The 12,158-nt window shown below is 37.1% G+C and overlaps 2 protein-coding genes across 3 annotated transcripts in view; one reads left to right on the top strand and one right to left on the bottom strand.

Annotated features, from left to right (window-relative positions):
• The window catches only part of LOC136267435 (uncharacterized), a 185,184-nt gene that overhangs the window by 135,258 nt on the left and 37,768 nt on the right, over nt 1-12,158 (bottom strand). The window lies entirely within an intron of this gene.
• Nucleotides 7,932-12,158, top strand: part of LOC136267536 (von Willebrand factor A domain-containing protein 5A-like) — a 30,596-nt gene continuing 26,369 nt past the window's right edge. Inside the window, exon 1 of the mRNA XM_066062700.1 lies at nt 7,932-9,147. Coding sequence (XP_065918772.1) covers nt 7,964-9,147 — 1,184 coding nt within the window. The 5' untranslated portion in view covers nt 7,932-7,963. The remainder of the gene's footprint in view (nt 9,148-12,158) is intronic.

The raw sequence follows: 12,158 nt of genomic DNA, 5'->3' as shown, positions 1-12,158 counted from the left end.
GCATAAATCTCTACTTCATTTTTAAATTAAATACTGGTATATTAGATATCTCATGTGACAAAAATCTATTTTAGACCGTCCACCATGAAATGCAGCATTAAAAACAAGCAACAACAAAAAAAAAACACATGAATGGATATTGAATTTAAAAATATCACCAAAACTTGAATTTTAGTCTGCCACTACAGTCAGAAGGCTAGAGGCTAAATGATGCATTATATGACCTGCACCATCTTTCACCACAACAACAAATTCACTAGTGGCATGTGCCTTTTGGGATTGTGACAAGTTCTTGCCCTCTATGCCAGCCTTTATTTGTCTTCGATCATGCCGGTTGTCTTTTTATGTTACAAAACCATATTAAAGTGATAGTTCCATAATTGGACTTGTAACATACCTGTTCAGTGCCACAAATTTGGTTTCTGCTTCATAAGAATTTATTACTGGTAAACTATATCTGCATGACAGGACTTTTTATAAACTGTCTGGGCCTTTAACAACAGAGTGAGCGATACACCCCAATATGGTCTAGCTGGACCAATAAAGATCACGGGACACTTCCTTAATGATCTAACTCTCCTTGTAGTGATTGATCCATGGCATAAAATGGACACCTTTTATTATAGCATGGTGAAAAACAAGGCATGAAAAACCACACCCCTTAAGGTATCACATATAGTTAAGTTGGCGAGGACTACCGGAGATACTGTAATAAAGGAATTACTCTAATACAGCAGTCCCTACATAATACATTTAACAATTATTTTGTCCAAGGATTGTCCCACAAGACTATATGTTGTAATACCATCATTTATGTAATCTTGTTTCACTAAATTGGGTCCCTGGTTTATTTGTACTAGTTATTTCAGTTTTTGTTTTTTTTTGTTGTTGTTTGACGCAAAATACAGCCATATACATGCATGTGAGCTTCTTGAGTCAGCATCTTGCTTACCAATAGGTGTGGTCACTACTCATTATTTTTACCATGCTATCATTACAAAAACGGCTAGACCAATAAGGGGTGTGATAATGAAATTGATTGTTAAAAGGCACTTGATTGCTATTTGCAGGTCAACCTAGACCATTAATGGATGTGGTCTCAATCCTAAAATGAAGGTACAGTTAAGTACTTTAAATAATTGTGTGGCAACTAAATAATGCTGCTCAACAAAAGTGTTCATACGAACAATCAACACCTTGATATGGTTTGAATTTATGAAGATAATGACAACCAATATGATTGAAGATAAAAGGAAAGACAAGGCACAGAGAGCCTGCACACACTCAGCAGAACCTCAAAAGGCACATGCTACTGGTGAGTTTGCTGTTGTAGCCTAAAATGGTAGCCATGTGCTGCTTCATTTGGCCTCTGACCTCAGACTGGCAAGCTGGCATATCAAATTGGATGTTTTTTTATTGTTTTTTTAAAAATTTAAAATATACTTATATCTGGCCTCCTGTGTTTGTTGCTTTTAATTTTAATCCTATGTTTGATATTGGATAGACTATGTTATAGACTACTATTTGTTCCATAAGGATAACTTTGTCATGTAAGATGTCTGCCTTTTGGACAGTGCTTTCATTTTAAGGGAGATCATACTAGAGGAGAGTACCTATCTAACACAGTATAGGGTCTCTACAAAATATTCTGAGAATGAGATTTCCATTCAAGAACAAGACGATTTAAACATCTTTGACTTACTCAGAATCATTAGCATTTTATAGAGACCCTATACCATGTCCTCCTGTCTCAATTAGTGGCTATTTGAAATATTCTAAAAAAGCATTATACTAAATTTGTAGGAATTAAAGATGGAATTAAAAGTTATGAAGGCGTAGCTAGAACAGTTGATAAAGGGGGTGAAGATAAAGAAAATAAGACCACTTGCACTAAAGACACTGGGGAGAGAGAAACACTGCAAAGATGGACTATGGGGTTGTGGTTCAGTGTGAGTGGAGGAGGACATATACATAGCTGGCAGCCCTTATACAAGTATATAAGAATGGGATATAGTACACTGTATAGGCAAAATATATGTCACAGTGTAGAAGATGTATATGGATACAGATAAAACGTTGCCTGTAGTCTGTTTGTTGGGATGCAGAAGTTAATTTGACATGATCAGATGGCACTGTAGAACAACTTTGATTGTAGGTTTTGTACTTGATTGTACCCAGTTATTGCTGCCAATCATATGAAACTTGTTCTTCTGACAAAACATAAACCCTACCACCAAACAGTTTACAGTACCTGTATATTCATTGTGAAGCCATGTAGACTTATAAAGTAAATAGCACATTATTTAGCCCACCCACTCTTGCCATGAAAAGTGCATGATGTACAGTGTAGTGATCGATGTCATAGTGCATGTTTGAATACAGACTAAGTGTCCCATAGGACTCTTTATTGTGTTCCATATATCAGGAAGTTTTTGTGGTATGTACATTTCATGGTTGTGCATGTTGTCAGATTTTTTATGTTTTAAATTTCATGGATGTCTTGCAGTCCAGGATTTTTATGTTTCATCTAAAAATCATGGATCATTGGTGTATATATTCAATGCTTAATTCTAAGATTTTCACTCTTGACCACACGACTGCAATGGATCTAGATTGATTTTAACTTAAAGAATATAGCCAAAGCAAGTCTGAACAGAAAAAACAGCAGCAATTTAATACCTGATGATCAAGGCCAAAAACAGGGCAATTGGATACAGAGAAACCCCAACAACCTTGTTGATGTGATATCCATGTATAGCACTATATAGTATCAATACTAAACACTGTAGCAACATGTGTCAACATTCATGGCTCATGTGCCCTTACCTGACTATAAATTTCTCATGATACAGTAAAATTCCACAGTATCTATACTGATTGCAAAATCCGTGAAAGTTACTTACCACAAAATTTCCAGGTATAGAGTATGTGATATAACCTCTGTGTTCGTGCAGATCTACAAGTGTTTTTTTAGGCTTGTATCAGAATTGGTACAAAAGACCAAGATATTTGGAAGGCAATGGCTATTTCATATGACAACATGTGTCACTTAAATAACTTAACTGTTGTTCACAAGCCACTGCCTCTTCCTGGAGACCTCAAACACATCTGGACTGATGTAAACAAAGTGATTGATGTAAAATCACAAAGATCCAGCGTGTCAGAAATGGTACAGTACTGATAAGCTGAGGAAAAAGAGTTGCCAGAAGCCAACACAATAACCTGTAAACAGACATTTGCCTGGCTTAGCAGGCATAAGAAGATAATTATTATGCTCAATGCCAAAAACTTATTTTCATTTTTATCTACATTGCCTTGTGAAGAGAAGAAATTCCTATAATGAACATTGTTATGCAATAGAAAAAAGGGTCCTGAGCCCTAAAATCCAAAGACAAAGACCTATGAAACTAGCTACACTGTATATACCCTTACTCTACAAATGTTCAAATGGGAAACAATGTATGTATATACGTATACTAGTAATATTGTCACATGTATAAATGTTGAAGTTGTTGTCTACAAAGTAAAATATAATATTATGTGTATTCCTTAATGCATTCTACATTGATTATAACTGATAATAGTCTACATTAACGTTTATCATTCTGATACATATCTGTATTGTTCATAGTGATTGAATAGGACTGTCAATAATACATTTTAACAATTAGTAGTAGGAGAAATTATCCAGTTTATGGATTTCCAACAAATTCTATAAACCCACACACACACCCACATACCCACAAAAGCTATTAGCTATACACATGCACAGCACACACATATGTACACACATGTACATATACACACATACATGCACACTACATAACACACATGTACACACGCGCTACTTTCACTTCAGAAAGATTAATGTATACACAATGAAATGAGATGATGTTCAAGTCAATTTGCCTTGCCCCAGATGTATATGTTGCGAAGTTGTGCTTGTGTATCTTCCTCTATGTGGAAAAATACTATTTGTGCACAAAAGAGACAGCAGATACACCACACAACCTTATATTGACTAATAATACCAATAAGTGACCAGTTCATGTTATAGTAAGCCAAGTACTGAAGTCAGCTATTCCATTTCATACCACTACGTATACTGCATGCATATGTTGGTGTGTTTTGATATTTAGTAGTTCAAAGGTGGTTCTAGGTGGTTCTAGGTGAAGGACTAGGCAAGGAACTAGAGGATAGGCACACTCACGTATAAATGCATGCAAAAGTTACAAAATTGCACTACTCAATTTTACAGTGCACATGAGATGCTGAAATTTATTGCCAAAGAATGAATCATGCTATGTGTGGATTTTTCAATAGTTTTAAATACAGCCTGCAGTTATAGAGTACTTACTTAATGCTACCTAATAGCTTCTATCATTATAACTATTCTTAGTTGCTCACATTAGTTTCAAGAGGCTCTACAACCATGCATTAACTAATAATGTCACTGTCACATTTTATCTTCATAGTTAGCTATATGATGTGCCCCAGTACAGTGGCGTAGCTACCATTGAGGCAACCGAGGCAGCTGCCTCAGTAAAAAATGCTCAACAATTCAGGCTGAGCAGTCCTGAGTTTTGGCACCCGAATTTTTCGTTACTAGACAGCATGTAATACTGTACCACACAGATAGAATCTATGGCTATAGCACTAGCAGAGCTGGAGCCTACGGTGACACGGTCTGGCATTGGCTGGACCACTTTTCAGCTACTTGAATTTGTAAGAAAAAGATCGAGATACTCTAATAGAGCAGTCATCGTAATATACTCTAATAGAGCATTCAGTATAGATTATAGCCACTGTTCTCATTACCCTGCATGCTTGGTCTAAATCATTTACATTTTCTTTTCAAAAGTTCCAGTGAGTCAACTGCATGGCATTGAGCTAAATGATCATGCATATCATGCATTAGCAGTTACAATCAAAAATAGCTATTTCAAAGCATATATTTTCAAAATTTTCCTTAAAAGAACATGCTCCCAAGCTCGACATGCTTAGCACATGCAGTTGAACATCACATAAAAAAGATAATCTCTGACTAAATATCACTAAAAGTATAGTGTGCATGACTATGACCTCTGTTGCATTCCATGGATGGCTTAACCACTCAACCGGAGTAAGTTAATTTTGTGTTAAGTACAATTAAACTAGTCTGAAGCATGGTATATATATACACATATAGCATTAACTAAGCTGGAGCATTAGCTACTTATGACATGTAGAAAATGCTCAGAGTCTTCTAAATCAGTTTCTTCCATCCAACCCTATAAATGCTGTACCACCCATACTTGAAAGTGTTGAATCAGTTGAGTCAGGCCCTCTCATCAATGTATAAATTTTTCCTTGGTAAAAATTTTTTCCTGGCTGCGCCACTGCAGTACAATGATGACAAAACTGCTCCAATAAGATAAACATAAACCATAGATCACAGGAGATCATATCATAGCATTGAGCCATGGTGCAAGTGTGGTATCCAGAGAGAACAAATCAGTATCCAGAAGTATGCAGGATTATTATAAATAACTAACTGCATGTTGATGCTTTTAGCGACAGTAAATATGCAGCTGCAACATCTAGCAAGCTCCTGCCATCATTGATGGTTCCTTCACCCCAACCAGACCTCTAACATTATCATTCATTAGCCCCGTTTGATGATGATAACTATAATATAGAAACTATAAGGGTGTGTTACATTTAGAGATCAATTCAACAACATGCAGCACAATAGGTTGCAGAACTCTACTGTGGATGAAGTCTTCATATAGTGTGTGTACAAGAAATAGCAGTGCACCTCTGACACTAGGCCAAGTCCTGATAATATGCATAATTATACTGTATATGACTGATCTATTAAAGCAGTGACTGGTTTATTAGCCTTTTCATGCAAGCACACCAATACTTCGAATATTCTTTGCCAGGCTCCATCGTTTAACATGAGTGCAATGTTTGGAAAGTCCACTGTTGTGAAGAGTGTATGACCATGCAGCTATGCACCACTCTGAACAGTTTCATAGCTATGCAGAAGGGTTTAAGTTTAACGTCCCTAGGGAGTCAACTACTACTCTCTTTAGAGTAGCTAGCTAGTTAGCTGCTGTTTCTCCTTCAGAGCAATGGTCAGGCAATCTATTTTTTTGACTGTATTTCTTTTCCCCTCCCTTGCAGACTCAAGATATCGAGCTGATCCCAAGCGGCAAATTTTCAACATGGCCACTGATTTGTTTACTACATATGCTCTCATTGTAAATAAGACAATGTTGCTTGGATGTAACCCAGGCCAATTCTTCTTCTGCCTCTGATACAATAGCATATTTGCAACATTGGCACATGCAAGGTGTCCTCTGTATGGTTCATTTTTTGGGCCAGTGCTTTGTCACAATCACCATGCACAGTCACCGATTCTATATTAGTTAGATGGTTTACAGTATATAAGTTGCAAGGGTGCATGTCTCCAGGAATTTTACATGGTAACAGGTTTCTAATTATCTGTTGCATGTACACTTAATTCTAAGAGCGGGAAGGCTTAATTCTTCTGAAAATTATGTGTTCTGAGATTAAACCTGGTGACAATTTAAAGCAGACATTTCAAAATATATTTTACATCTTAGGAACTGATTGATATCCCCAGTATAGGTTGTTCATGTTTGCTTCTGCTGGTATAGTATCTGTGAAGCATACAACAGACATGGATGCATACCATTCTGGGAGTCTGCATGCCGGGGGGGGGGCATGTGTTCTCATGTAACTCTGAGACAATTTTAGACTATCTTTACTGCGGTATCTTCACAAAATGTATTAGGGTATTTGATTGCTCTACTATAGAGTATTTATGATACCTTTGCAACTCAATTTCAATTCCAGAATGTAGCTACTAGACCATTTCTTAACCTCAGAAACTCTCCTGGATCTGCTTTTGAGATGTGTTTAACTGGTCCGAAGGTCTAGTACCAAGACTGTGACTCACTCCTTTTGTTTACAAGCTCAGCCTAATTCTTACAGGTCCCTAGCACTTCCAACAAGTCAATGCTGACAGAACTGCACATGCATGTACCCATAGATATTGATGTGCCTAGCTGTCTCAACTGGTCAGTCAGGCCTGCACTGTCAAGTTACTGAGTCCAAGTCATGTTAGTCACTAACACCAGTACACAGTATAATAGCCTATGATTGAAAACCATCATTATTACATGAGTATCATTTGTAGGAACAAAAACTGCAATGTAATGATGCTAGCCGGAAACCGCAAGTGTACACAAGAACGTAATTACATTGGTGACCATATTTTGGAAAGCCATACATTTGGGCACATGCAAAATTTGTGGAAATCCTCAATTGAAAATTTAAATTAACTTTTTTGCATATTCTGATAAAGCAACTATTAAGCCTTCTTGCTGTGAAATTTCACACACATAGCTTCTTTATTCTAGGAGATATACTCAATTATATCAGGCCATGTAGTAGTTTCACAATGGGTGGGACAGCAATTATCTTACAAATTTGGTGATTTGTTCATTCCCAAAACCAAACATTTTCTTGTCTTTAGGCAATAATACAAGTGATTTAATTCAGGAAAAGCACAAAGAACACATGATAAACTCTCAAGGATCTCTTTTCATTCATTTTAGATTGTGAAAAAGGAGATCTTTGTCAACAAAGTGATTAGTCATCAATTTGTCACACCTGATCACTATACACTTCTATAAACTGATAATGAAAAGTTAGTTTGTTATGTATTAGATAGTAAATTAGCCATATCTTTGGAATGCTTCACTGTATCATCACAAAATTTTCACACAAGGTAGATAACCACTTAATGCTTCATTGTAGCTATAAAAAAGAAAATTGGTCAATGTACCCAAATGTATGGTTTTCCAAAATAGAGTCACAAATTTGATCAGTACAGGTCAGTGACCGGCGTAATCTAGATACTCCCGTGACTACCATAGTTGGATTCTGAAAAATGGAAGGATTGGTATCATCCGACAACAAAACAGTTCTGCCGCTCAAGGATGTTTCGGTACACGTGAACGTGAAGGGTTATCTGGCTGGAGTTTCGTCAACTCTAAGTTACTCGAATTACACGACTAACCCTTTGGAAGTGACGTTCCGATTTCCTCTAGAAGAGTCGTTTGCAGTGGTCAGGTTAGAAGCTACCATTGATGGGAGAAAAATCAAGGCCACGATACACGAGAAAGAAAAAGCCAGGGACATGTACGATGACGCCATCACCAGTGGACTGTCTGCTGCGTACGCGGAGGAGAAATCCGGAGATATTTTTAGCTTAAGTCTTGGTAATCTTCCATCAGGAAGTAAGGCAGAGATCAACATCAGAATGGTTGGGGAATTACCAATTGAAGCAGATGGTCATGTGAGGTTTACTTTACCATCAGTGTTAAAGCCACGTTATACTCCACAAGGATCAACCAATCCACTAGCTACTACACAAAACCCAAGTGTAAAACATGCACCTGTTGCTGGAGTATTCCAGTTTAACATGACAGTAGAAGGAGCCAGTAGAGTCGCAGAAGTGTCTTCATCAACTCATCAGCTAAAGACAGAGCACGTTGCAGATAGTATGAATGTTTGTATAGCAAAGGAGGGTCCGATAAGGGGAGATGTTACAATATTAATTGGATACAAAGATCTTCATAAGCCAATGGCCATTGTAGAAGCACCAATAGAAGGGAGTAAGACAAAAGAGATGAAGAGCAATGCAGTAATGCTGAATTTCTTCCCAGAGTTCTCGAGTATAGAAGCAGCTTGTGAGTTTATCTTTGTAGTGGATCGTAGTGGTAGCATGAGTGGCTCTTACATCAAGAGTGCAGCAGAGACACTTGTTCTCTTTCTAAAGAGTATTCCAGAAGGCTGCTACTTCAACATTATCAGCTTTGGGTCAAGGTATGAGTCTTTCTTTCCATCAAGTATGCCTTACAATCAGGAGACAATGGAGAGATCCACTGTTTTTGCAAAGACTATGAAAGCTGATTTTGGTGGTACAGAGCTTCTTGAACCGTTGGAGTACATATTTAGACAACCTCCAAAGTCCTTTGGTCTTCCACGACAAGTGTTCATTTTGACAGATGGTTCTGTTAGCAACACTGACATGGTGATCAGTGAAGTGAGGAGGAATTCACAAAGTGCAAGGTGTGTTAGTGACTAATGTGTGGGATGTGTGTGTGGTATAGTAAGTATGTGTCCAGAAATAAACCAAGGGAAGGTTGGCCTAGATTACAACATGGGAGTCTCCTTTGTTGTAGCTAACAGAACATTTTGTGAGAAGCTTTGTATAGTGTGTTTCACAACTTCAATGATTAGTATGGCTGTTCTATTACAGTATTTCGTCAATAGGTGTACATTCTATAAGAATAGCTGTAATCTCTATTAGAGCAGTTGGATACATCCCTCAATTTGTCATTAACTATTACACAGGTATTCGGATAATAGAAGTCTTACTGTACTGTATAGCAGGCTGACTTTAATCTTAATAAGAGACAAAGTTTGAATTCGAAGCTAAAATTTCAGAATTCCTGGATTTGAAAACAGGTCTGACTACAGGTGCACATGAATGCGTTCACTTGCCAAACACTGATGTGATAACTCTGACCAGTCATGGAAAGACAGGACACACAAAGAGGTCAGTAAGCTTCAACATCTTGTACCTCTGCTGGGAATAGTGACAAACCTGTAACTTTAACTAAAGCCATTATGAATGTAGTGTAGTGAGAATTTCTGTTAAATAACAGCAGGTCTTTAGAATTGACTTTGAACTGAACAGCCTTTGTCAAATATAAACCTTTCTAAGATTGCCTGCTTAGTATCTATTATCATCTATTCTTGGATTTACTAGCTGCAAAGCCAGCAGAAGCGTTCCTTTTTATGTTAGTGTAATGCTTTCATATTTCTGTAGTGTAATAAAGCTTTTCGGTCTCACAGTTTGTTAATTGTCTTTTTGTATCTTGACTTTCAGTTGGATATCAATTAGATATTAATTATGAGGTTTGTATTGTGGTGTAGTTTGTCCAACAAGCATGACAATGAATAAAAACAGAGTGGGATCACATATTTAGCCAAATTACATGAAAATTGTAGTTGATGTATATAGTAGAGGTGCACCGATAATCGGATCGGTTATCGGCTTTGTTTTTGCATATCAGTATCGGATTGGTAACATGTATAAATAAGTAGCAGATACAGATATACACAAGCATCATACACTATGATAGTAGTGTATAGTAGGGACCACAAAGGAGCCCACGAAATAACATCACCCAAAAAGCAGCCTCAATTTTCCCTGACGACAATGAGGCAGTATTGGTTAGGTATAAAACTAAGCCCAAACAAGCTTTCAGTTCAACCCGAAATGTTTTCAACAAGTTGCTACGGATTTAAAAAAAATAAATTATTTAACAGAATTTTCTAATGACTGACTGACTAACTGACTGATGCCTTAAGACAAGCGTAACTCGATAACGGCTAATACTACAGGCTTGATTTTTCACTGTTCGACGTCACTTCAGCTCTACAGGTGCCTTTTGGCATACCGCAGTACGTACAATGCATTCTTCATGGACTTACCAGTGTCCTCCTTTGTGTTCCGTTCATCTTTGCTGACAACAAAAAGTGTCGATTTGGCGATAGCATGTGATGGCTTCTCTTCGTAATGGGGTATTTGTCATAGTGGCTATTATTTTTTAGTGCTGTACACTGGTGTCCAATTAACCGGTTATTAACCAGTGTTGTCTAGGTCAGCCAATAACCAGTTAAGAAACCTTTAAACTGGTTAAGAAACCTTTAAACTGGTTAAGAAACCTTTAAACTGGTTATTGCCCACCCACTTGGTAAACCATAAATTACCCCTGCTGACAAGTGTTAACATAACCTCAAAGAATGTGTAAATATGTGATTGTAAAAACTGTTATTGCAAGATAAGATGTTGATGGTTACTTTGGTACCACCCTAAACCTTCCAGCAGGCATGTTGAGTCCCATTATGTCTGCCAATATACAAACAAACCAATTAACTGGTTATTGCCAATTATTGGTAGGCAATTAACCAGTGACAAAAATTTTGTAGGTGTACAACACTATTATTTTTGATAGCAAAGGTGCTTTTCAAGCAGTTCTACGTACTGCTGTATAACGGGTTGAACATAACCAACAATGAAGTGTTATGGATACTTCACTTTTCAGACGATAATTGATATAACTGGGGCACACGGCACCATTTCTTTCGGTATGCGTGGATTGCAGAGGTGCTTTTCGAACAGTTCTTGATTTGAAATACTGCATAATTGGTTGAACATAGCTGCTAATGAAACGTAATGGATACTTCACTTTTCAGATGATAGTTAACATAGCTGGGGTGCGGGGTGCCATTTCAGATGTGGTATGCGTGGGTTCACCAGTCAAAATAATTATTTACAAAATAATTATTTACAAAAAAAAGTTAACAAACAAGTACACAGAAAAATTTGGAATTTTCAACTACAGTAGGGACCATAGCACATCGATAAAAAGTACTGAAACAAGCTGGAGTAGTGCACGATATTAAATCACTAAGAAGTGTTGTATCCCTACTGTGCTCAAGATACCATAATGGAAATGCACAGTAGGGATATAACACTTCTTATTGTTTTACTGTGATTTAATATTGTGCACTACTCCAACTTGTTTCAGTATTTTTTATCCATGTGCTATGTGGTCCCTACTCTAGTTGAAAATTCCAAATTTTTCTGTGTACTTGTCTATTTACAGGCACTCGATCGTGCTCTAGTAAAATCCTATCAATGCCTGTTTATGTAGTGTATACTATTGATTTAAGTCCCACACTGTCACTTTACAGGTGAATTTAGAGAGAAAATTGCAAAAAAAAGTCTATGTTACCATATGTGACTGGGCCTGCGAAAATAGGGAATGTGGGCACATGATTTTTGCTTACCTTTTCAAACTTCCATCACTCATAACTTTTTATGCCATTATGCTATGGCAATGCACTTTTCAGCTCTTAATTAGCATTTAATTGGTTTATGATGCAATTTACAGAATGTAAATATTCTGTTCTAGTACTGAGATATGACCTTTAGTGTGACGGGGTGTAGTTTGTACCCACATGCCCTGTTTTTGCAGGCTCGGTCACATATCAGATTGACTTTGTTT

The sequence above is a fragment of the Dysidea avara genome, chromosome 9 (genome assembly GCF_963678975.1).
Source record: "Dysidea avara chromosome 9, odDysAvar1.4, whole genome shotgun sequence".
Classification (NCBI taxonomy): domain Eukaryota; kingdom Metazoa; phylum Porifera; class Demospongiae; order Dictyoceratida; family Dysideidae; genus Dysidea; species Dysidea avara.
Note: the sequence above shows the minus strand (reverse complement) of the source record. Positions and strands in the feature narration are given on the sequence as shown.